This window comes from Lithobates pipiens, unplaced genomic scaffold (assembly GCF_037356315.1).
Source record: "Lithobates pipiens isolate NorthernLeopardFrog02 unplaced genomic scaffold, aLitPip1_a1.2 Scaffold_16, whole genome shotgun sequence".
Classification (NCBI taxonomy): Eukaryota; Metazoa; Chordata; class Amphibia; order Anura; family Ranidae; genus Lithobates; species Lithobates pipiens.
Window position 1 is genome coordinate 205,053,046 of NW_027507748.1, and position 27,215 is coordinate 205,080,260.

General features: G+C 44.4%; 1 protein-coding gene across 1 annotated transcript; it reads right to left on the reverse strand.

Moving 5' to 3' along the window:
* Positions 1-4,402: 4,402 nt before the first annotated feature.
* FUNDC1 (FUN14 domain containing 1) lies at positions 4,403-27,215 on the reverse strand. The gene is made up of 5 exons (XM_077480925.1): positions 27,067-27,215; positions 18,845-19,001; positions 13,185-13,260; positions 11,282-11,410; positions 4,403-5,033 (listed from the first exon to the last, which is right to left on the reverse strand). Exons 1-5 carry the CDS (start codon positions 27,080-27,082, stop codon positions 4,956-4,958), a joined length of 456 nt encoding a protein of 151 aa, XP_077337051.1. The 5' UTR covers positions 27,083-27,215; the 3' UTR covers positions 4,403-4,955.

A 27,215-nucleotide genomic window follows, 5' to 3' on the forward strand; every position in this document is an offset into this window, starting at 1 on the left:
TGTCCAATCACCTAGTGATACCCTATAACCCACCAGTAATTACTGAGTCTCTGTGTCCCGTGATATACAAGAAAGAAATGTTGTTGTTTAGTATGTCCTTAAACCACTCCCACTTCTCTTCAGTGTTCTTTGTTACAAGAAGTTGATCCCATTTAGTACCATGTGGCATGGAGCGAAGCTTAGTAAAAGTAAATTTTTTTTAAATTTAGGGTTCTTGTCCTACTTTCATGTCACCCTTTCCTATAAATTTATGACAAACATTACTCCACGATGACTGTTTCCCAAGTTATCCCTTACTTCAACATCTGCAATCCGCTCTCTGTTGTTTGTAATTAGTAGGTCCCACAGAGCATCATTTCTACTTGGGGCTTGCACCATTTTACCCATGAACTTGTCCTGCATTCTGCGACCACTGTGTCCTTTGGAGATAGCTGATCACAAATTGGGGTAAAGGGTCAATCCCTTTACCATGTGAGCAGCTCAGTTCAATCACAGTTGATCACATGTAAATAGACGTCGTCAGTTATCAGCAGTCCTTTTCTCAGACACTGTCTGTGTGAGGATCAGTGCAGCCCCATCTGTGGACATCAGTGCACATCAGCGAACAAGGATAATTACTTATTTGGAAAATTTTATAACGAAAACTAAGAAAAAAAAAGGTTTTTTTTCAAAATTTTTGGTTTGTTTAGCAAAATATTAAAAATATCCAGTGGTGATTAAATATCACAAAAAAAAAAAAAAAAAAAAAAAGCTCCATCTGTCTCAAAAATAATTATGCAAATTTAATTTGGGTACTGTTTTGTATGACCACGCAATTGTCATTCAAAGTGACAGCACTGAAAGTTGTAAAGTCTCAAGGTTTTTCACCTTAATGCATTCTATGCATTAAGGTGAAAAACCTTCTGTGTTGCAACTGCCCTCCATCGACAAACACAAGCTCAGCAGCTCCAGTTGCTGTCTCGTGTCCTTATTGGATAGATTGATAGCAGCAGGAGCCATTCGCTGCTTTCAATCAAATCCAGTGACACTGGGGACGAGGCCGAGTCCTGCTGTCTGTGTCAATGGATGCAGCAGGACTCGGGAGCTTGTTTGCATTAGTGCCCCCATGGAAATTGGCACTCGCCGAAGAGGAGGAGGAGCCAGGAGCACCGCTGGGGGACCCCAGAAAAGGTGGTTCGGAGCCGCTCTGTGCAAAAACCTTGCACAGTTTAGGCAAGTATGACATTTTTAATAACAAACAAGGAACTTTTACAATCACTTCATAAGTGGTTAAAACCAAAATCCATACCGCTTAACAGCCTATCGAACCTTGTGAGGGGAAAAAAAAATTGAATCTGTGTGTGAGAGCCTATCTACCTTGTAGCTGGTGGACCCTACTTACCCTTCCCAGATGTTAGAGAAGTTGTCAATGCAGTTTTGGATAAAGGTGGGGACAGACCCTCATGCCATTCGGTAAGATGCCGAGTGGATCGTACTGCCTTGTTAATGGAAATATACTATTAATCTGAAGGAGTTGCATTATCCATGACCATCCTATGGCCCAATGAGTGGGCCACTGGATACAGAGGTGGTAGCAGCAGAAACAGATGGCGTGGAGCTGTTGTCACTGGAGGCCATTTTGAGAGGAAAGGTTGCCATACTTGCACAATATATTGATTGCTCCCACAGCCTTTACCCTACAAGCATAATCATAAACAGACTTACTGCTGGATCACCAGTGAAAAAAAAAAAAAAAAAAAAAAGGACAGTTGTGTTTAATACCATTTTAAATGGCCCCTTCCAGCTCCTTCTTAAATAAGTTTAAAAAGAAAATTTGCAGGTAAAAAAAATTGCATTATTTATTTTTGGAGCCTGTAAAGCATTGCACCAGCGAACCATAGGTTGCTAGTGCCATCAGGTCATCTCCAGCAGATCTAACAGCTCCACAGCGCTGTGGTAGTTCATTGACCTTGTACTTTTTCCACAGGACACCGCGATGACGAGTTTGGGCGGAGCCAGAGGATAAGCTTGCATCAGCTCCAGACTCCCCTCAGGAGACAAACATTTTCAACCTAAGCACAGACCTTAATAGTTTAAAAAGGTACCAGACTCAATGACAAATTTGTGCCCAAAAAAGATGGCGAAACTCCGATCCACCCACGATCGCAGAATGGCTGGCGAGAGTCCGCAAAACTGCGGAAATGGAGGACTTGATTCATCAAGCCCATGACAAACAAGAAAAATTCACCTCTACCTGGGCTTGTTGGTTCCACTTCCTTTCTACCCCTGATTATAAGTCGCTCACACATCATACTGGGTAGATGGTGCGGAGTCAATGGACAGACCTCCTATTTCTTATATCTTTCTTACTTTTCCTTTCCTGGATTCTTCCCCCTCCTGTCTCTGTTTCTGCTCCCTCTTACGGTGGAGCCCTAACCCCAGTACTCCGGAGAGCCTCCTTCTCCCCTGAGGAGAGATTTAGATCCCCTCTTCACAAGACAACTTGTCTCTGAAGAGATTATCTCTATGCATGTAGCTGATAGTATCCTGGTTATACACCGCCCATTAAGATACAGATAAACTGTGGAGATAGCTTCCGGTGGTCTTCGGTTGTGATTATACTCACGCATCTTACGGTTTACATTAAGGAGCCTCACAGGGTGTCAAATTTTTACTTCTTTATTATGCTACTCCGTCCTTCTAGTTTAACTGAGGCCGTTCTTTTATACATACTCGGATTCAAAGCCGCTGCCTTTGATCTACGTGTAGGTTAACTAGCTGTAAGGAGACTAACAGGACCTTATGGTGGGGGGTTGGATCTGCCTCCGCTTGGACACAGTCCAGCTCCCTGTCGGGGTGTCTGGGTGGAGCCACTCCCCTCCCCTCCACCCATTTGAAAAACGAATTTTTTACACACAACATTTATAGTTTGTGTCCTTATACTCCTCAAGCTGTCTAATGTAGTCTTGGACTTAGCATGCATAATACACGGCTGTTACTCCATGTTTGTATAAGTTGTACTGTTATAGCTTGTCAAAACGGTTCCTGTTACTTTGGCTTTAAGTTGTATTTTTCTGTATACTTCAATAAAAACTTGTTAAAAAAAAAAAAAAAAAAAAAAAAAAAAAAGATTATGCGTCATTCACTTACCTTTTGTTTAACCACTTGCCCACTGGGCACTTAAAACCCCTTCCTAACCAGACCAATTTTCAGTTTTCGATGCTCTTACACTTTGAATGACAATTACTCAGTCATGCAACACTGTATCCATATGGAATGTTTGTCCTTTTTTTCACACAAATAGAGCTTTCTTTTGGTGGTATTTAATCACTGCTGGTTTTTTTTTATTTTTTGTGCTATAATATAAAAAAAAAAGACTGAAAATTCGGTAAAAAAAAAATTAAAAAAAATAAAAATAAATATATATATATATATATATATATATTAATTCTTTGTTTCTGATAACATTTATTGCAGAGTATTGCAGTGTTGCAGAGTATTGGCAAAGTATTGCACAGTATGGGCAGCAGAGTATCGTCACTGAGCAGCACTGTGGGCACTACACATCCAGCCCACAGTGCTGCTGCAATCTTTCCCCCTCTCCCCTCGCACTGTACCGATCGGTACAGAGAGGGGAGGGAGGAACCGGCGTTATATGACGCCGGTTTGTTTACAAGCGATCGCTCCGTCATTTGACGGAGTGATCATGTGGTATAACTCCCTCTACCAGGGGTCGTTTACCGCAATCAGTGATGCGCTGGGTCTTCTGGACCCGGCGGTCATGGATGTTTACGGGAGCATGCCCCAGGGGGCGTGCGAGAGCAAGATTCTGGGAGGACGTCCATGGACGCTCTCCCAAAATAAGCCGACCGTGCTGTAGCTGTCTTTTGGCTATGGCCTGGTCGGCATGTGGTTAAACATAGTTACATAGTTAGTCAGGTTGAAAAAAGACACAAGTCCATCCAGTTCAACCTTAAAAACAAATAAATAAAATAAAAAATAATCGTACAATCCAGATACCCAATTTTATGCCCACAATTGATCCAGAGGAAGGCGAAAAAAAAACCCAGCAGAGCATGCTCCAATTTGCTACAGCAGGGGAAAAGAATTCCTTCCTGATCCCCCAATAGGCGATCAGATTTTCCCTGGATCAACTTTACCTATTAGTTCAACTAGTTCAACTAGTTCAGCAGAGCTACAGCAATGTAAAATGCAACAGAGGACTATTCATCATTACAACTTAAATGCAGATCAGACCCGATTCACACCTATGCATTTTTAGGGCTTTTTGCATTTTGCTGATTTGCACTACAGTCCATTTAACACGGTTTTCAAATCTTCAAAATGCAAAAAGCACTAAAAAATGCATAGGTGTAAATCCAGCCTTAGAAGCCACAGTGTGATAAATAAATCCTACATAAAGTAACGCATTATTCTTTTTATTTTTGCAACTTTTATCAAGTCTACTGGTGTAGAATTAGCTATTGAACACAGTGAATTTTTTTCTTTGCGAGATTAACATTCACTGATGAGCTTTGATTGCCAATTACAGTACTTTGTTTTGGCACTAGTCAGAGAAATACACACCATTAAATAAATATAAAAAGTAGACATTTGAGTTAACATAACGTGAACATCTGTAGACCTATCATGTTGACAGCCATGGTAAAACCACAAAACAAGAATTAAGTCCAGAAATATGCTTTTGTTCTTAACTAATATCAGTAGACAAACAGCAATACAAGTAACGATCTGGTATAAAGAACACAGTTCAGTCCTTAGATGATGGCGCGGATTATACCATGAGATCTTTGCAAGCAATCCCTATAGATAAGCGTTTTAAGAAAACCCGCTCTAGAGAAAAAACAAACCAAGGCATCTTTGTTAGCAGACAGGTATTTTCCATCATCTTGATTTTCACTTCCATTCAGATTCCAGTCCTGTGAGACAATTCACAGCTTCTGCTTCACTGTCACTTAAGAGGCAAGACCCAGTAAGAAACCACCTAGAAATCCACCAGATACGACAATGTTCTGCTTAAGAAAGTCGGTTGACTGCAAAATAACAAAACAAGAAAAAAAAAAAAAAACAATGGTCAATTCAATGAGCCTACAGTTACACAAAATCACACATATGCATTGTTAGGTTACCATACCATAGGATTTTCCCTTGAAGATAAACAATATCGGAATGGAAAATTACACATATAGGGAGAAGAGTCTATCAAATAACTGTCAACAGATAAAGAAGATCTGAAGTGAACATCTCACCTGAAAAGTAAAGTGATGTCACCAACAATTATATTAAAGAAAAATTGTCATTAGAGAAACAAGCAACCTATCCATTGCTGACTTCCCCATGCTTCGGCATATATGCTTTTTTTAAACTGTGGTGGTGAAAGCACCTCCTACAGAGCTGGAGTTACGGCTTTATGTATCCTGACCGCAACAGCGTTTGCTCTCACAATAAATAAACCCGTGCTGCAGCTGAATTGCGTACCTGCTAAGCAAACAATGGTTAACAATAAAACAAAGTAGCATTACAGTATAACAGACATTTAACATAGTAAAAATAAAAAACATAACAGTAGTAAAGATAAAATGCAGTAACAAAACAATGGAGTAGACAATAGAGAGAGAATAATAGTGCACTTTTATATAAACTGTAAATGTTCCAGATTAGGGTTTCGAGACCTTTCGAGACCATGTGTTAGTATGACTAGGACAGTGCAATGCTGTACCCTATGCTAATACTCCATTAGTGTGTGGTAGCGTTCAAAACAGTCACCAATGCAAAGACCAGGTTTGTCAGGATGGGAGGGACAATAAAAGCGCATCACGCCTATATCCGCGCTTTCTACAGACACATTTTCTTTCGGGGTTTATTTGGGTAGGGGTACCAGGGAGGACATGCGGAAAATGCCTCCCATGCAGCCGGCTCACTGCATTTGGATTGGGAAGTTGGGCCACAGCACCGTCTGGAAACAAAAGGGCTGTGATAATCTCTTCCTGGAATTTAAAGAAGGATCCAGTTCATTCCTGAAGCTTTCTATAGCACATAAGCATTCAGCAGAGCCAACTGAAATAAGTATACAGACACTTTTTTGTACCAGCGCCTGGCCTTATGGGCAATTAGGTACGGCGCCAACAACTGTTCATTGAGGTCCACCCCTCTCATAAGGTTATATTCGTGGACACAGAGGGGTCCGCCATAAGAATCTGGACTGTCGTGTCTGCGTGAAGGAAGGACAGAACAAAAACATTCTTATCCCTCCACTTCACAGAGAGAAAATTATTACACTTCATGCAGGCTCTCTCCCCCAGCCTAAGATGGGAATCTACAAGCCGCTGGGGTAAGCCCCAGTGATTAGAACGCAAGGTGCCACATGAGCCAATTCCACGATCAAACAAGTAACCAAAAAGTGGCACGCTCATGTAATAAATTGTTCCCACATAAGTGGTACCCCTTTCAGAATAAGGGTGACACCAAGTCCCACACAATCTTACCAGTGCTCCCTATGTAATCTGGGCAGTTCTCCGGCTCTATGTAACTATCTCTTCCCTTGTAAACCATAAAACTATATGTATAGCCTGTGACCCTGTCACAGAGCTATACATCTTGACCCCATCTGGCATGCTTGCTGGGAAGATACGGGTTGAATGACAAGCGGCCAGAAAAACGCAATCAGGGACTCAAACGCAGACAACTTGATGGGGAATAAACAAGGCTGCAAACTGTTGAAGTGGTTTACGAGGGGCCCAATTTTGTAGAGCCGATCAAATCCAGGTTCACCCCGAGGAGGACAGAGTTCATTATCATTGAAGTGCATGAACTGCAAAATTCTGCTTGTATTGTGTCCTGGTAATGGAAACAGAGAACACGGCATATGATGAATTGGGTCAGTGGACCAATATGACCGTAACTCATGAGGAGGGATAGGCCCAGAGGGGTCTTAAATTCGGAAGCCGTAATAGGTTTCCAATCTCTGGCAAGGGTCATTGGGGATTAGCAGCGATGAATTGACCAGCATATAAATTGCTTTGGTCCACAATAGATCTATAGAGATCTTCTGTTAAAAACAGCAAATAAAAATCAAGTGACGTAAAATCAACTGTTTTGACCTGAATTCCGGGTTGGCCAGTGAATGGGGGAAGTATGGGTGCTGCAGAAGTGGTGGGCTCCCAGTTAGGATTGGAAAATGCAGCAGGAAGGGCACTATGGGCTCGATGGGCCTGTCTGTCTTCTTGGTGGCTGGGGGACTCTACTCGTGCTAGCCACCTCACCAGCTTGAAATGCACTTATGGGACTTGGCACGTCACCACACGATACTGCATTGGCGTACATCCTGGATGTATGACCAGGATGTACTAGGCCGCTGAGGCGTGCAGTTCACCAGAAGGATGAGCAACACTAATACTGGCTCTCTGCTCAATACGAGAGCCCTGCGGGTCTTGTACCTGAACAGCAGCAGAAGAAAGGGGTCGGGTACGCCTCACCTTGGCAGGGACCACAACTCTGTCATCGGAGCTATCTATCAGGGTGCCGCTGCTTTCTACCGGTTTGTATACTGAGCCTGAATCTGACAAATGAATGACTTTCTCTTCACTATCTATCATGCTCAGAAAGGTGTAGGCCTCTTCACTACTGTACCTTCGATTTGACATTTTGGTCTCTAAATTTACTGGTACAGTAGTGAGACTCACAGGAAAAAGAGCTCCCAACTGTCAGCGACTGCTTTAAATGTTACCAAATGTTTGTAAGGACCAATCAGCAGGTCCAGGCTATAAATCATTGGCCTGGGGACTGATCGGTTCTACACCGAATCCGATTGTTGCGCGTGCCCCCTAGGTGGCCATGTGCCTGACATAACATAACGTTGATTCGCCAACCCGTGCCATTCTGCCGCAGCAAAAAACTGCGGTTGCTGGTCGGGAAGCGGTTAAAGGTTAAACTGCTTCTCCACTAGCCTCATTGTGTGGCCCTGTGTTCTCTTACAACCTCTGGGACTATTTTTTTTTCCCTATGCTGGGATCACCACTGAGGTATTTGTAAATCACTATTATGTCCCCCTCTTCTCCAACGAGAATATATTTAAATTTATATTTGTAAATAAGGTCCCCTTATTAGTTTCATTGCCCTTCTTTGGACTCTCTCCAGCACATCCCTTCTGAGGACTGGTGACCAGAACTGGATAGAATACTCCAGATAAGGCCTGAGCAGTGTTTTTTAAAGTGGCAGGATTATAGTTTTATCTCTGGAGTATAGCCCCCCCCCCCTTTTTTTTTTTTTTTTTTTTTTTTTTTTTAACGCGTGCTAAAATTCTGCCAGCTCCGGTAGCTGTAGCTTGACATTGAATGCGATTGCTCAATCTGTCATCTACTATGACCCCCGGGTCTTTCTCCATCCTTGATTTGCCCATCGGTTCTCCCCCTAGTCAGTAGTTTGCATTTATGTTTTTAGCCCCCAAATGCACTACCTTACATTTATTCCATTATTTTGTTCAGGTCTTTCTGTAAGATTTCTATATCCTGATGTGAAGTTATTGTCATGCATATTTTCATGTTGTTTGCAAAAACTGAGATTGAGCTATTTATTCCATCTTCTATATCCTTTATGGATGAATTAAACAGAATTGGTCTCAAGAAAGAGCCTTGGGGTACCCCACTTACCACATGTTATCACCACCCTTTGGACACACCCCTGTAAGCGGTTTTCTATCCAAGAACAAACCTTATGGTCCATGTCTGCAGACCTCAACTTGTAGATTAAGCATTTATGGGCAACTGTATCGAATGCTTTTGCAAAATCCAGATACACCACATCCACTGCCCCCCCATCTAGATGGCAGCTCTCTTCCTCGTAGAATGTCAACAGATCGGTCTAGCAGGAATGACCCTTCATAAACCCATGCTGATTACTACTAATGATATGGTTTTCTGTAGCAAATTCCTGAATATAGTCCCTCATCATCCCCTCTAATAATTTACCTACTACTGATATTAGGCTGACTGGCTTATAGTTTCCAGGAATAGGTCTCTGTCCTTTTTTGAATACTGGTAACGCATTGACTTTTCTCCAATCAGCTGGTACAATTCCTGTCAGTATGCTGTCCACAAAGATTAGGAATAGTGGAGTGGCTATAACCCGACAGTGTTTCTTGAGTAGGGATGAGCTTCAAGTTCGAGTCAAACTCATGTCCGACTCAAACGTTGCCTGTTCGGCGAACAGTGAACAATTTGGGGTGTTCGCGGCAACTTCGAAAAGCCACGGAACACCCTGTACAAGTCTATGGGAGAAATCTAAAGTGCTAATTTTAAAGGCTAATATGCAAGTGATGCCGCGTACACACGATCAGACTATCCGGCAGACTTAGTCTGGCGGACTTCCGCCGGACAAACCGCCGTAAAGTCCACCGAACTGTCCGAACAAGCGGACATGCCCACAGGGGACTTGTCCGCCGGACTATACGCCGTACTTTTGAAATGAACGGACTTGCCCACACACGGAGGAAAGTCCGTTAATTTTGAACACGGCTCCAGGTAGCTGGGACTAGCGAAGGAAGTCAATGTCGCTGGCCCCCCTCACCTGGTATGGACTTAAAGGGGAAGCCCTACACCGAAAAAACGCAGTGGGGGTACCCCCCAGATCCATATCAGACCCTTATCCGAGCACGCAACCCGGCCGGTCAGGAAAGGGGGTGGGGACGAACGAGCGAGCGCCCCCCCCCCCCCCCGAGCCATACCAGGCCGCATGCCCTCAACATGGGGGGGTGCTTTAGGGAAGGGGGGGCCACTTAGACACGACCTGGGGTGACTTACAACACGACTTTAAGTCGCCCCAGGCCAGGCGACTTTTGCCGTGGCCAATCAGAAAATGACGAGCGAGCACCCCCCCCCCCCCGAGCCGGAAAACACAGGCACCTTGTCCCCATGTTGATGAGGACAAGGGCCTCTTCCCGACAACCCTGGCCGTTGGTTGTCGGGTTCTGCGGGCGGGGGGGGGGCTTATCGGAATCCGGGAGCCCCCTTTAATAAGGGGGCCCCCCGGATACCGGCCCCCCACCCTATGTGAATGAGTATGGGGTACAATATACCCCTACCCATTCACCTGTGTAAAAAAAAAAAAAAAAAAAACACAACACACAAGGGTTAAAATAGTTTATTGCACAGCTCCGGGGGTCTTCTCGCCAGACTCCTCTGCTATCTTCTGCTAGCTCTTTTACTAGCGGTGGAGCCCGGCTTTCTTCTTCGCCGCCTGTAAGACGGCGACAGAAGACCGGGCCACCGCCTGTAAAAGAGCTAGAAGAAGGCGCGGTGGCCCGGCAAGAAGAACCGAAGAGGGGGGCAAGACCCCCGAAGCCGGAAGAAGACCCCCAGGGGGCGGCGAAGAAGAAAGCCGGGCTCCACCGCTAGTAAAAGAGCTAGCAGAAGATAGCGGAGGAGTCTGGCGAGAAGACCCCCGAAGACGGAAGACCCCCGGAGCTGTGCAATAAACTATTTTAACCCTTGTGTGTTGTGTTTTTTTGTACATTTTTTTTCACAGGTGAATGGGTACATTGTACCCCATACTCATTCACATAAGGTGGGGGGCCAGTATCCGGGGGGCCCCCCTTATTAAAGGGGGCTCCCGGATTCCGATAAGCCCCCCGCCCGCAGACCCCGACAACCAACGGCCAGGGTTGTCGGGAAGAGGCCCTTGTCCTCATCAACATGGGGACAAGGTGCTTTGAGGCAACCCCCCCCATGTTGAGGGCACGCGGCCTGGTACGGCTCAGGAGGGGGGTGGGGCGCTCGCTCGTCCCCACCCCCTTTCCTGGCCGACCAGGTAGCGTGCTCGGATAAGGGTCTGGTATGGATCTGGGGGGGACCCCCACGCTGTTATTTTGGCGTAGGGACTTCCCCTTAGGATCCATACCAGACCTAAGGGCCTGGTATGCTCTAGGAGGGGGAACCCACGACAATTTTTTTTAAATAAATTAGGCGTGGAGTTCCCTCTTGAGAGCTGATAATTCTGTCAGAGTCGCCTCTGTATAGACGGAGATTCGACTTGGAGGCAACCTCCATTGAAATCAATGGGTACCAGTCGCCTACAAGTCGGATTGAAGTAGTACAAGAACCTTTTCTGAAATCGGAGCGACTTCAGTAGCGTGCATTAAGACAGCTCTCATTCACTTACATTGATTTTTAAATGTTGTCCGACCTGAGGTGACTAGGGGCGACCTGAAGTTGGATCCGAGTCGCCCCTGTGTGAACCGGCTCTCAATCATGTGCTTTAAAACAGAACACAGAAAACATAATCTTACCTCTTCAATTAAATTATGGATTTCTGGTACAGACTTATTTGCCTGTTTCTTTATCTTCCTCTTAGCCTTGTTAACATCCTTTTCCACCCTTTTCCAATCTATCTGTATATAACCCCCATGGCTGGCAATCTAGAAAAACAAAGTGTTAAATTAGTGTCAATGAACACAAATTTGGTCCAGTTACTAAACAATTAAAGCATAAAACTACAATATTGTTTTGGATAAAATTGAGAGATTAAAGCTTTGGATTAAAGCTTTGTTTTTACTTAGACTAACTTTTACTTAAACTAACAGGCGGAACAGCACCAAGGGAGGAAGGACACATGCTCCTCCATACACAGAAGCTCTGGGTATTTTGAATCAATGCTAGTAAAGGACTAGAGGGTGTGAGCATGGAAAGGGAGCATAAGTGAGATGATGGGCCTATAAAAGGCTGCTACTTTGTCCCAAATGAGTGACAGAGTCTGTAAAAACACACACACACACACACACACACACCCACCCCTAGTAACTAATCTTGTCCTCAGCCCCGATTCCCTCTGCAGCAGCAGATTGTAGGCGAGCACTGCGCATAGTCTGATGGCTGAAACCTGCACACTGCAAGGTGCTGTTCCTATGTAAAATCATTTGGACCTCCCGATTACTCAGGCACCAAGAACTGCATTCTGGGATGCCAGGAGGAATGTCACATTTCTTCCATATTCAAAACATTTCGATTTTTTAAGGTAAATGTGCCAAATTAGCAGGCGAGAGCAGAAAAAGGGCACATAAAAACCTTTCCCTGCAGAAAAGGTCAGGGAAGGCCTCCTATAAACAGTGGTGGTGTGGAATGGGGATGGCCACTGATACTTGGTTTGTAGCATGTATACTTTAAAGTGATATTAAAAACAATTAGTTTATTTTTACAATAACAAAATAAAACACTAAGGCCTCTTTCACACAGGGCGGATCAGTAATGATCTGCCCCGTGATGATCCGCTCGCTCAGCGGGGATCGCTCCGTTGTCCCCGCTGAGCTGGCTGCGGACAGGGCGGTCTCTGCACACTGTGCGGGGACCGCCCTGTCAGCTCTCCGCTCTCCTCTATGGGGATCGGATGAGCACGGACCGTGTGTCCGTGTTCATCCGATCCGCTCTGCACACGGATAGAAAAATAGGATTTTCCTCCGTCTGCAGAATCGGACTGTTGCGGAGGCGGAGGAAATCGGGTGTCTGCGGATGTTCATCCGCAGACACCCGCTATCCCATAGGGATGAATGTATGCCCGTATTTCATCCGCAAACAGAAATATGAAATATCATCCGGATGTGTGAAAGGGGCCTTACCTGCTCTGTGCAGTAGCTTTGCACAGAGCAGCCAGCCGATCCTCCTCTTCCCTGCTTCCCCATGCTACGCACGCTCCTGCTGAGTGCCCCCAGAGCAAGCTGTTTGCTATGGAGGTACCCAAGCAGGCTCGCTCCTGAGCTGCTGCTCTGCATGTCCATTTACACACAGAGCCACGGCTCGGCCCCTTCCCATCTATCTCATTATTGGCTCACTGGTGGTGGCTGACTGTCTCACTCAATGAGGATGGAGAGTCCCCGGGAAACAGAGGCTTTCCTGCACATCACTGGATCGCAGTGGGATTCTGGTAAGTATTAGGGGGACGGCTGCACAGAGAAAGTTTTATACCATTATGCACTGAATAAAAAAAAAAAAAAAAAAAAAAAAAGCTTGAGCCTTTAGAACCACTTTAAATCATGTGTTAGCCCATATAATTCTGCTGTATACTCAATTTGGCTTTCCACATTGCCACAGAAGGTTTTACCAGCATGGAATAGCCAAAACTAAGGCAAGAAAAAACATTTTTGGCTGACAGCCTTTAATTATCTAATGAAGGAAGCGTTCAATGTAACAGTTCAATACCTGAAGTAGAAGGAAGCCACCACCAACTGCCGTTGCAGCAAGCTTTCCAACTTTCTGGAACAAGAAACCCGCACACCTACAGAAGAAACCCAATGATTATTTCCCAATATATCCATGATCCAAGAAAATAACGTCCTAATTATCAAACACTGTTGAAAAACCATATGCCTTTTCTCTGTGACCAGAGGTAGCTAGGACTTTCAGTATGAAAAATTAAATGTTACATTTTCAAAATAGACAATAACCATAAGACCTAGGGGTGCAACGGATCAAAAAACTCACGGATCGGATCGTTCCTCGGATCAGAGCCACGGATTGGATCATTTTTCGGATCAGCAAATAATAATTTAATTTGAAAAAAACCTGTGAAAATTCCACCACCATATAGTCCCCACTGTAATATCCACAATCTCCCCCACTATAATATTGGCTGAGTATGGCTGAACATGGCTGGGTATCGCAGAGTATTGGCAGGCAGGGTATTGCAGAGTATTGGCAGAGTATTGGAGGGATGGCTGCTTCCATCTGATCTCTCCCCTCCACTGTACAGATTAGTACAGAGAGGGGAGAGGTCTTGACGCCGGTTTGTTTACAAGTGATCGCTCCGTCGGAGCGATCACAGTGTAAACAGCCTGGGTGTAGAAAGATGGCCGCCGCTTCGGAGCTAGGCCGAAGCCGCGGCCTTTCCTAAGGCTGAGACCGCGGAGCGCGGCATGTGCCGATCCGAGTGGGGTGACCCGTTCGGATCACGGATCGGTGACGTTCCGTTGCACCCCTAATAAGACCTACTGCTTGACGCCCTTTTTCTGCGTCTTGGTGGTTGCTGAGGAATAGTAATCAATGAACTGGTAATTGACATCAGCTCGAGCCACTTCAGAGATCGTTATGAATTTATGACCAGTGCATTTCACCTGCAGTTGTCCACCTTATGATCTGCTTCAAGATGTTTTTGCATTCCTATAGACTTACATTGGGAGAAGCTCTAAATAAATTCCCTGTCAACACTGGCCTAATGGCCAGTGTTGAATGGCCGAATTAAGAAAATAAGTTACTTTGTCTTCTAATACGTTTTTTTATATAAAATGTATATACCTTAAAACTTTTTGATAACTAATTGAACAGTAAAAATTCAGGGCAAAAATTATATTAACCATATATAAGCATTATGTGGCTGTTCAATTTTTATAAGTTGAATATGTAAAATAATTTTTTTTATATAATCAGCTTGGTATAGGGTTTGTGCTGCGCCTTAAAACAGAAAAGGGAGACAATACAGCAACAATACATTTCGATACAAGAGGGTTAGGAGGGCCCTGCTCCTGCAAGCTTACAATTTAACAGGATGGGGCTGGTGGAACAAAAGATAACCGACGGATGAACTGATGGGAGAAAAATGTGGTTATTAGATGAAGGCAGGATAGGCCTCCCTGAAGAGATGAATTTTCAGGGATCGCCTAAAAACGTATAGAGTAGGAGATAGCCAGACAGATTGGGGTAGGGAGTTTCAGAGAATGGGAGAGGCTCTGGAGAAGGAGAAAAGGGAGCTAGAGAGCAGATCAGGGCAGAGTTGTAAATGACTTTGTATGTTATTGTTAATGTTTTGAATGTTATTCGCTGTGCAATGGTAAGCCAGTGAAAAGATTAGCAGAGAGGGGTGGACTGAACAGTTGGTAAGGTGGATGAGCCTGGCATTCTATCATGATAGAATGAAGAAGAGATAGCCCGTGAAGAGGTAGGCCAATGCGGAGGGAGTTACAGTGCCTTGCGAAAGTATTCGGCCCCCTTGAACTTTTCAACCTTTTGCCACATTTCAGGCTTCAAACAAAGTTATAACATTTTTATTTTTTGTGAAGAATCACAAGTGGGACAATTGTGAAGTGGAACGAAATCTATTGGATTTTTGAAACTTTTTTAACTAATAAAAAATGAAAAGTGGGGCGTGCAAAATTATTCGGCCCCCTTGCGTTAATACTTTGTAGAGCCACCTTTTGCTGCGATTACAGCTGCAAGTCGCTTGGGGTATGTCTCTATCAGTTTTGCACATTGAGAGACTGAAATTCTTGCCCATTCTTCCTTGCAAAACAGCTCGAGCTCAGTGAGGTTGGATGGAGAGCGTTTGTGAACAGCAGTTTTCAGCTCTTTCCACAGATTCTCAATTGGATTCAGGTCTGGACTTTGACTTGGCCATTCTAACACCTGGATACATTTATTTGTGAACCATTCCTTTGTAGATTTTGCTGTATGTTTAGGATCATTGTCTTGGTGGAAGATAAATCTCCATCCCAGTTTCAGGTCTTTTGCAGACTCCAACAGGTTTTCATCCAGAATGGTCCTGTGTTTGGCTGCATCCATCTTCCCCTCAATTTTAACCATCTTCCCTGTCCCTGCTGAAGAAAAGCAGGCCCAAACCATGATGCTGCCACCACCATGTTTGACAGTGGGGATGGTGTGTTGAGGGTGATGAGCTGTGTTGCTTTTACGCCAAACATATCGTTTTGCATTGTGGGCAAAAAGTTTGATTTTGGTTTCATCTGACCAGAGCACCTTCTTCCACATGTTTGGTGTGTCTCCCAGGTGGCTTGTGGCAAACTTTAGACGAGACTTTTTATGGATATCTTTGAGAAATGGCTTTCTTCTTGCCACTCTTCCATAAAGGCCAGATTTGTGCAGTGTACGACTGATTGTTGTCCTATGGACAGACTCTCCCACCTCAGCTGTAGTTCTCTGTAGTTCATCCAGAGTGATCATGGGCCTCTTGGCTGCATCTCTGATCAGTCTTCTCCTTGTCTGAGCTGAAAGTTTAGAGGGACGGCCAGGTCTTGGTAGATTTGCAGTGGTCTGATACTCCTTCCATTTCAAAATGATCGCTTGCACAGTGCTCCTTGGGATGTTTAAAGCTTGGGAAATCTTTTTGAATCCAAATCCGGCTTTAAACTTCTCCACAACAGTATTACGGACCTGCCTGGTGTGTTCCTTGGTCTTCATGATGCTCTCTGCGCTTTCAACAGAACCCTGAGACTATCACAGAGCAGGTGCATTTATACAGAGACTTGATTACACACAGGTGGATTCTATTTATCACCATCAGTCATTTAGGACAACATTGGATCATTCAGAGATCCTCGCTGAAAGCGGGAGTCCACCGGGACTCCGCGTTTTTTTTTTTTTTTTTTAAAAGCCAGCAGCTACAAATACTGCAGCTGCTGACTTTTAAATAGTGACACTTACCTGTCCAGCGCGCCCGCGATGTCGGCACCCGAAGCCGATCGCTCGCTCGGCTGCCGGGTCCCGCCGCCATCTTGGGTATGGGAATCAGGAAATGGAGCCTTTCGGCTTCATTTCCCGGTTCCCTACTGCGCATGCGCGAGCCGCGCGGCGCAATCCGGACGGTCCCCGCTGCCTCTGGGAGCTGTGTGTTTCCCAGCAGGCAGCGGGGCACTTGCTGAAGGGGGCGGGGCATTGCGGAACGGGGGCGTAACCTACGCTCGTTCCGCAGACAGCTAGCCCGGAAGTGGGTGCAGTTACCTGGATTATCCAGGTAACTGCACCCCCCTCCCCCCTGAAAGGTGCCGATTGTGGCGCCGGAGGGGGGGAGGGATCAGATGAGCGGAGGTCCATTTTAGGGTGGACCTCCGCTTGAACTTCTAGAGTGAGTTTGCTGCACTGAAAGTAAAGGGGCCGAATAATTTTGCATGCACCACTTTTCACTTTTTTATTTGCTAAAAAAAGTTTAAAATTATCCAATAGATTTTGTTCCACTTCACAATTGTGTCCCACTTGTTGGTGATTCTTGACAAAAAATTAAAATTTTATATCTTTATGTTTGAAGCCTGAAATGTGGCAAAAGGTTGAAAAGTTCAAGGGGGCCGAATACTTTCGCAAGGCACTGTACTATAGTCAAGGCAAGAGATAACAAGGGAATAAACAAGTTGCTTAGTGGCTTCAACAGTTAAAAAGGGGTGTATTTTGGAGATGTTACAAAAGGTGAAATCTACAAGATTTGGACAGTGATTGGATTTGGGGCTGAAAGGACAGGTCAGAGTCTAGGGTTACACTTAGCACCCTGGCATGCAAGGAGGGACTGACGTTTGCGTTATTGATCTTGGTGGAGAAATCAAGAGAGGGGGCAGGAGGGAATATTAGCTAAATTTTAGAAAGATTGAGATTGAGGAAGTGGTGTGACATCCATGCTGATATGTCAGTTAGTAATATGAGAGAAGACTGAAAGAGGTGAGGAGTACAGATAGATTGAAGTGTCATAAGCATAGATATGGTACTGGAAGCCATGTGAATTTATCAAGTGACCAAGGAAGATGGTGTAGATGGAGAAGAGGAGGAGTCCGAGGACAGAACCTTGGGTTGTACAGAAATAAGAAGTGGAGAGGAGGTGACATTGTTATAGGTAACATTGAAGGCACGCTGTGATAGGTAGGAGGAGAACCAGGCAACAGCAGAGCTTTGCAGGCCAAGAGTGGAGTTTTTTGAGGAGGAGGGGATGGTCAATAGTATCAAAAGCTTCAGAAAGGTCTAGTAGTACGAGTATGGAGTAGTGTCCATTGGTTTTAGCAGTTAATAAATCATTAGTGAGTTTTAGTACTGCAGGTTCAGTGGAATGTAGTAAGCGAAAACCAGACTGTAAGGGGTCAAGGAGGTTGTCAGTGAAGTAGGAGCTCAGACAGTTGTAGACTAAAGGTTGTAAAAGTTTAGAGGTAAACCAGAGCAAGGAGATGGGTTTTTAATTGCTTTTTAAGTATGAGGGGTGATCAGCGCATGTTTTTGAGGAGAGGAGAAGGTGGGTGCCCGTAGAGGAGGAGATTGAAGATGTGACTGAGGGAGCATAGGACAGAAGAAGGTGACTGTAGTAGTTGAGGACCAGCGGACAGGTGGTAAGGCAGGTTTCTGAGAAAACTTTAGCCACCTCTTTTGTAGTAGCAGTCAAAGTCAAACCAAAAGAGGAGAGTGTTGAGGGTGGTTTTGTACAGAGTATGTTAGGTGGGATAGATATCTGTGCAGTGGCGATGCCCCCACAAATTGCATCAATCTTTTTTTTAACTGATTTTCAACCTCGTGAGCAGTGAGTAAGTTACCAGGTGGAGGTGATGGTAGAGAAAGTAGAGTGTTAAAAGTAGAGAAGAGACGAAGAGAAAAGGCGAGTGTTAATGAGAGTGGCAAAGTAGGCTTGTTTGGCAGCATGGAGGAAAGAATTGTATTTTAAGAAGGCAGGTTTATATAGGATGAATGCCTGCTTTGGTGTTACACCACAATCGCTCCAGTGCATGGCCATGTCTTAAGATTCCTGGTGTCGTCAGTCTGCCAAGGTTGTAATGGTTGGGGTCTGATACTTGAGAGAAGCTCGTTTACAGTGGATGAGAGCGAACTGTTGTAAACAGAAGTGGCCAGGTCAGGTTTCTATGGGTAATTGTTTGCTGTTTGGAGGGTTAGGTGCTTGAAGACAAGGACTCTGTGAAAGTGATGAGGTTGTGATCAGACAGCGTAAAGCAGGTGTTGGTGAGGTGGTAGGGAGTGCAAAGATGGGAGAAAACAAGGTCAAGGGTATTAACGTCAGAGTGGTGAACTTTGTCCACTGTGTTAGGTTGTACTAAAAGTTATCCCATAAAAGCAACAGTTTGAATTATAAAATAAAATCAGTGTCACCTTACCAGCCTGTTACTCCACCCATTACAATCTGAGTAGCTACAGAATACTTTTCTGTAAGGGGCCCAGAGTTTCGTCCAAAGACTCGACTCCACCAATGGTGTCGTCTAGCATAATCCGTGAGGTCCAATACTTCATAAGATTCATCATCGCTGCTCGGTTCTTTAAAAGATAGCAAACATTAAACTATAATCATACAATACATTTTTTTTTTAAATAAATATTCAGCTAAAGTTAGTGCCAAACAAATACTGGGAGCCAGGACGATCACCAATAAGTTGCAGTTTAAAGAACAGTACTACAAAAAGTTTGGACAGCAAATTTGAACTGTGAAAAGCCAGATAATATGCAGAGCAAATATCTTAGATGAGCTGTGTTACATCTATAAAGAATGACCAAACTGCTTGTGGAGGAAAGGGTACAGTTATGGAAAGTGCACCTTATATATGCTAAAGCGGAGGTCCACCCTAAAGTGGACCTTCCGCTCATCGGAACCCTCCCCCCCCCCCCCCCCGGCGCCACAATTGGCACCTTTCAGGGGGGAGGGGGGTGCAGGTACCTGTACAGTACAGGTATCTGCACCCACTTTCAGGATAGCTCTCTGCGGAAAGGGGCGTAGATTACGCCCCTTTCCGAAAGTCCCCCCGCTGCCTGCTGGGAAACACACAGATCCCAGAGGCAGCGGGTCCATCCTTATTGCGCAGCGCGACTCGCGCATGCGCAGTAGGGAACCGGGAAATGAAGCCGAAAGGCTCCACTTCCTGATTCCCATACCCAAGATGGTGGCGGCAGCACCCGAGAGATGATCGAGAGATCGGCTTCGGGTGCCGACATCGCGGGCGCGCTGGACAGGTAAGTGTCACTATTTTAAAAGTCAGCAGCTGCAGTATTTGTAGCTGCTGGCTTTTAAAAAATAAAAAAAATGCGGAGTCCCGGCGGACTCCCGCTTTAAAGGCACTATTGTAACTGCACAGTACATTCATTCACTCAGTAAATACCTTTATAAGCAAATATACATTTATAGAACATATATTATTCTAAATAAATAATAAAAAAAGCCACACACACACACACACTAAAGCCCCATACACACTATCAGATTTTCTGCTGAGTTTTTCCTTAAGAATTACCAAAACCATATAATATAATATGAGGTCAAACATTAGGAGTTTCAATGAGTATGCAATCAGGCAGGCCCTTCTACTACATGGTTTTGGTAAATCTGATGACAAAAATCAGCAGACAATCTGATAGTGTGTATGGGGCTTAAGAATGGAAAATGTGCAAAGAACTGGCAAACAGGTACTTAATAATAATAATTTTTTCAATGCTGTAGTGGGAACCTGCAAGGATGAACACTAATGCCACATACATACGACCGGACTTTGGTGGACTGGAATCTGTCAGACAATTCGAACATGTGTGGGCTCCAGCAGACTTTTTCTTCCCAAAAGTCTGGCGGACTTAGAAATAAAAAACTTGCCTCAAATCTTTTTCCGACGGACTCAAGTCCGGTCGTCTGTGTGCTAGTCCCACGGACTAAAACCGACGCTAGGGCAGCTATTGGCTACTGGCTATGAACTTCCTTATTCTACGTCATCTACGAATCTGTCGTACTTTTGGAGCGATCGTGTGTGGCCAAGTCCGTTCGTTTGAAAGTCCGGCGGACCTCTGCTGCAAAGTCCGTCGGATTGTCCGCCGGACCAAGTCTATTAAAAAGTCCGGTCGTGTATATGCGGCATAGCACTTATTGCTGTGGCCAGCAAAAACATTTCCTTTAAAAAAACATTGATGAAGGCTGATCTTGTCAGAAACCAAAAAAATAATATTTGGTTTCTGACAAGATCAGCCTTCATCAATGTTTTTTAAAGGAAATGTTTTTTCTGGATAGATATACACACACACACACACGCTAGGGTGCAATGGCTTAGTGCATTACCACAAAAACCCCTTGAAATGCACCGTGCAGCGAAGAGTGTTCCATAGATCTTCCTTTTTGGTATTCAGATTCAGTCCTTCCAGGTGCTAAAGCCCCATACACACTATCAGTTTTTCCTTCAGATTTAACAAAACCATATAATATGGAGGTCAAACCTTAGGAGTTGCAATGTGTATGCAATCAGGCAAGCCCTTGCACTACATGGTTTTGGTAAATCTGAAGGAAAAACTCAGCAGAAAATATGATAGTGTAATGCACTAGGCTGCTGCACAGGTTCCCGTTTAGAATTAAAAATCACCCCAATCTGAAGGGGGCAACAAAAAACATGAGCTGTTCCTGGACTTTATCGATCAGCAAGGATTTTAAATTTAAAAGTTGTTTTCCTATGTCCCATAATATTTAAAGCGGAACTTCCTTCATAAGGTTCATACACTCAACCACCCACACCCCCCACCCCTGTTATATTTGGCACTTTTTTTGAGAGGGGACCTAGGTTTTGTCAGGTACCAGCTCCTACTTTCACTCAAATCCTCCCCTCCCTGCCCCCAGGATGCAGGACCATTCAGAAAGCACAGCATGGCTGATGCATGCGCACTGGGCAGCAGCCACTGAAGCCACGGTCACAGCCGGCTGGACACAGTTAAGATACCAGTACTGGGGACCAAAGACCAGTGAAGAAACTGGCTCTGGTAAGGACGGCACTGGATTCTGGGGCAGCTGAATGGCTGTTTATTAAAAGTGATCAGCTACGGTTTTGTTTTGGGTTTAATAGGTATTGTTCAATGAATACATTTTAAGAAAAGGTTTGAGCACCCCCCAAAAAAAGTGTGACTTTAAATTGGCAAAACACTAGTAAATTGGTTAAAAAATTATTATACAAAAAAGAAAAGAAAAACCAGACGATTGCTACAACATACACTGACATAAAACAAAGTTACATATTAATTGATATCTTGCAAATAGAATGTGACAGTACATATACAAAAGTAGTTTCACTCCAGTATCCCATAATACTTTCCGGTGTCCACCATCCAGGATAAATTTAACGGTACTCAACGCGTTTCAGGTTCAAAGTCCTTTCATCAGTGGTAATTATATAGGATTTATATTCTAGACATGGTGAATAGCACCGTAATCAAACACAAAATATTGAAGCAAGAGTAAAAATGGCATTGTCGGTGGGTGGCGTGTATAGAGGTTTTGGTTTAATGGACCAACTTGGAGTATTATAGCCCAATAGTGGAAGATAAAACACCTGGTTCCTCCAATGCAAATTCATACAGCTAGAAGCAGAAGCTTACAGTCTCAAATGGGGGTCTCACAGTACAAATAAATTGAGGATTATGGTCAGAATCCTGAAACAGTAGTAAAACCCGTTCAGAGGAGTTGAAAGCTATGTCTATCACTTCAATTATTATTAGAACACACATTTACGAGAGTTCGTCCCTCCTCTGAGTTCATGAAAAGATTCCATAAAGACCGGGTTTTTAAATATACCCCCCCCCCCCCCGTTTCTGTAGGGTTGTCCAAACCAGATCTTCCGTATGATTCAACTCCTCTACCCTTGTAAGCCACCTTCCCATAGATGGAGGTTGTGTCTGCTTCCAGGTAAGTGGAATACAAGATTTAGCTGCATTCAATAGGTGGCATATAATAGATGTCTTGTACAACTTAACCGGACTTCTAGACTCAGGCAATAAAAATAAAAAGCCCATTCCTTCACGATGTGGGACAAATTAAAGTCAAACCCAAACTTCTCCTCCGAAATGAAACCCTCATCTCATCTTTTTGATAATCCGAAATTCCCACCAGGATTGGACATAAAGGCCTTCCAATGGTGGCTTGACAAGGGGCTGTACAGAATAGGGCACTTTTTAACATCTAAGGGACCCCTCTCCCTTGCACATTGCATCAGTAATCTCGACCTACTTCAATCGGAAAGGTTCCGGTTTAACCAAATCAACCATTTCCTTCACAGCATATGGTTAGATAAACCAAACCCCCCACAATTCTCCAACTACGAACTCTGGTGCAGTCAAGCCATGGAGCAAAAAGGAGGGATCTCAGTCATCTACGCATCACTTTCCCAACCCCTAGGCAAGTCCTCTTACATGCTGGCTTGAGAGGAGGACCTCCAAATCCAGTGGAGCCTGGAGACCTGGCAGTCTGCATTGACCTCTGCATACAAAAGGAATTACAAACACTTCCCTAATGGAAGTGAATATAAAAATCATGACCAGGTGGTACATGACACCAGCCAGACTGGCAAAAATTTTCCCAACAGCTGAACCCCTATGTTTCAGGGGATGCCAACTTATTGGCACAATCACCCATGTGTGGTGGGAATGTCCCAGAGTCAGGAATTTCTGGAAGAAAATATTTAACATTATCAAGAGTAACAGGATGCGAGATTCCCAGGTCCTCAGAAATCACTTTACTGAATGCATACTTGCCAAGCATCTCCAAATATAAACGCAAATTGATTCATTTGAAACACTTCATTCCTTTTAGGTGCTAAAACAACATTGACTAAAGCCTGGAAACAACCCTCAGTCTCAGCAAGGTCAGCCACCAGGAAAATCTCCTGGATCATGGCCCAGGAAAAACTGGCGAGCATTCTCAACGACTCAACACAAAAATTTGAGATGACCTAGGAACCATGGGCTCAATTCATGGGTATAGCCATCACCCCAGGAATCCACGCCGACCAAAACCAGAACTAATGTTGAATGAAGTAAACCTTAAAACCCCCCCTCTCCTTTCTTTTCTCCCCCTTTTTCCCCCCACTTACTCTTTCTTCCAGGGGTCTATCCCTATCTTTCCACAGAGTTCCTGACCAACTCAATTGGTAAATCACCACAGTTCAGCTCTGGTGACAGATATCCGACTGGGAGCTACCTGTGGGGACCCACCCACCCCCGGCGCAGTTTGCTCTCATCGGGGCACCAGAGCGATGGCCCCTATTCTGTCCTACCCCTTACGGGCCCCGGTTGCCTTCTTGATAACCTCTGGATCTCATACAGAGGAGACATACACTTAGTTATGCTGATGCTTCCTGTCTAAACCTTCTCCAGCAGCGGAAGCATTGAATGTTCACTAATTTGTGTATTGTTTTATATTCACTTCTATTCATCAAGCCTTCGATAGAAACCGCCAAAGTCGGTACCCGGCCTAACTCTCTACACCATAGCAATGTTTTGCAAGTCCTTTCTTTTTCTCTGCTGTAACAGTTACTCTGTTTTATAATATATGAAAATAAAATACTTTGAAAGTAAAAAAATAAAAAAAGCCATTTCTTCAGTTATCTCTTGGTCGCTACATTTTTAAATGAGTCTCCGGACCTCTCCCCAGAAGCCCTCTATTCTGAAGCAAGTCCAGAATATGTGCAGTAATGTCCCACATTCCTCCCCACAACACCAACAGCTATCAGGTATAGCATCTATGAAGGGAAGCTGGCATACGGTACCACCGAGACAGAATCTTAAAGTTTGTTTCCTGCATTTTTATGCAAATTGAGGATTCAAATATATGTATTATGCTCCTTCGAGTAGACTTGATCCAAATCTATCTCCCACCTCCCAAAGAATGGTAGCTGCCAGCAAAGCATACACCTTTGAAAGAGTTTGAGGAAGTGAACCATTCCCATTACAATGTTCCTCAAATGGTGTTAAATTACAGCACATAACTTCTTAGATAAGTTAAAGCGGGAGTCCGCCGGGAGTTCCGCCGTTTTTTTTTTTTTTTTTTTTTTTAAAGCCAGCAGCTGCAAATACTGCAGCTGCTGACTTTTAAAATAAGGACACTTACCCGCCCAGCGCTCCCGCGATGTCATCACCCGAAGCCGATCTCTCGATCGTCTCTCGGGTGCTGCTGCCGCCATCTTGGGTATGGGAATCAGGAAGTGAAGCCTTTCGGTTTCATTTCCCGGTTCCCTACTGCGCATGCGCGAGTCGCGCTGCGCAATAAGGATGGTCCCGCTGCCTCTGGGATCCGTGTGTTTCCCAGCAGGCAGCGGGGGACTTTCGGAAAGGGGCGTAATCTACGCCCCTTTCCGCAGAGAGCTATCCCGGAAGTGGGTGCAGATACCTGTACTGTACAGGTACCTGCACCCCCCTCCCCCCTGAAAGGTGCCAATTGTGGCGCCGGGGGGGGGGGGGGGAGGATTCCAATGAGCGGAAGGTCCACTTTAGGGTGGACCTCCGCTTTAAGGAGTTTAAAAAAAAAAATGTCTCAGCTGCACCACCAGCCAGAAATCCAATCGATATGGTGTGGATCCCGATATCAACTGTAACGTGGGCCATGAGCCCATGGTCACAAAGTGGTTGGCCTGAAAGAACCCCTGGTCCATCAATACCCCAAAGCTACCCTTCCTCAAACCTGGCTCAAACTGTGGGTTCCCCAAAATGGAGAGTCTATTGATGATAATTTACCTTTATAAATAAGCCCAAAACATACGTAAAGTGGGTCCTATCAGTGGTTGAGTCTTAGTAATATATGGGAGATCACCAAGCCTGCTGATCTCATGGGTTTGTTAATATGACAGAACACCGCTGCTTTGAAAAATGATCAAAACACTCTGATGGATTTCAAAATACTGAATTTCGCTATACAAGCTGAGTTTACTGTTAAAAATAAGTGTGAAATGCAAGACTCGGGTGGGTGTTACAAGATGTCCACTTGCCGCCTTTTCACTTTATCTTTACTGTGGACAAGTGTGGGATGTAGCAAGATGGCGGCGACGGAAGGTCACTTCCGTTAGAAAATCAGACGGATCGCCTAATCTTACGAATCACCAGCTAGTAAGGAACTGATGTCATCGTGCCCATAGACCAGCTTTGGATGTAAGGACGGCAGGAACAGTACATCCCTGGATGCGGGGGGAGCAAAGTTTTCCAGAAGAACGAAAGATTGGGCAAGTATAGCTTTATCCTTGTGCCCCTAGACAAAAAAAGTAGTTAGCCCGTGCCGTGTAAGCATAGCACCGCTGCATGGGAAAATAAACATTTTGCCTGGAGTTCTTCTTTAAAGGATAGAGCGTCTATAAGAATGGCCAGAACTTTGATGCTTTGTGCGAGACTCAAAAGAGCCATCTTCTGGAAGAATACTCTATTTTGTGACAAAATCTTCTGCAATACTGGGATACCTGCGATCGTGTCACGGAGCTGAAGAACGGGGAGATGCCGACGTAAACACAGCATCTCCCCGTTTTGCCTAATGACAGGACACGGATCGTCTGCTCCCTGTCATCAGAAGCATTGATCAGTGTCGTGTCACTGCTAGCCCATCCCCCAGACAGTGAGAAACACTCCCCAGGACACACTCAACCCCTTCACTGCCAGTGACATTTTTACAGTAATCAATGCAATTTTATAGCATTGATCGCTGTATTAATGCCAATGGTCCCAAAAATGTGTCAAAATTGTCCGATGCGTCTGCTATAATGTCACAGGGGGAAAAAAAATTAAATTAAAATCGCTGATCGCCACCATTACTAGTAAAAAAAATAAAAATGCAATAAATCTATCCCCTATTTTGTAGACGCTATAACTTTTGCGCAAACCAAGCGCTTATTGCGTTTTCTTTTTACCAAAAATACGTAGAAGAATACGTATCGGCCTAAACTGAGGGGAAAAAAATGTTTTTTAGATTTTGGGGGGGGGGGGGTATTTATTATATCTAAAAGTAAAAAAAAAAAAAAAAAAAGTGTTTTTTTTTCAAAATTGATGCTCAATCACATAAAAACCAACTTTTTTAGCTAGAGTATTAATCAGAACTCCAAATTGAAAAAAAAAAAAAATATATATATATATATATTTATTTATTTATTTTTTTGGGGAGTTCTGAGTAATACTCTAGCTAAAAAAAGATGATTTTTTTTCCCCATGTAGGAGCGAAGTGTCAGAATTGTCCCGGATAGGAAGGGGTTGAGTAATATCCTCTGATATCCTCTGATATCCTCTCACTTGCAGTGTGGGAGTCACAGAGCTCTCGGTAGAATTCCTCTGGAATAGGTTTTGTAATCACAGACTTCCTGCTCAGGTCCTACAATTCTAAAGATCAAACTCATGAAGGTATCAAGTCCAATAAGATATGAGGCGTTACTCGGGGATTTTCCTTTCACTATAACCTATATGGTATCATACCTGACCCGATAGCGCCCCCTCTATCCACTCCGTTGTAACAATTTGGGACATTCACCACACATACATACATACATACATACTGCTCTATACACCCCGCTCTCGCCATATACATACTCCAGATCCCCAATGACCCCTCGTCTCCTACCTCTCCTGGCAGCCATGACTTCTCCGGAATATTTTGGTGGGTGATGCAATCACGTACAGCACGCATTCGAGTCGCCGACGTCACAAGAGAGGTCTGGGCTGCCGAGTGGAGCTTCAGCGATGACAGGAAACATATGGCCTCTACTCCAC

What these genes read in the sequence shown, in the direction of transcription:
- FUNDC1 (XM_077480925.1), bottom strand. An exon ending in ATGGGTGGAGTAACAGGCTG is followed by an intron (nt 13,261 to 18,844) that starts GTAAGGTGACAC and finishes TTTCTTCTGTAG; the next exon opens with GTGTGCGGGTTTCTTGTTCC. An exon ending in TCCATAATTTAATTGAAGAG is followed by an intron (nt 5,034 to 11,281) that starts GTAAGATTATGT and finishes GTTATTTTGCAG; the next exon opens with TCAACCGACTTTCTTAAGCA.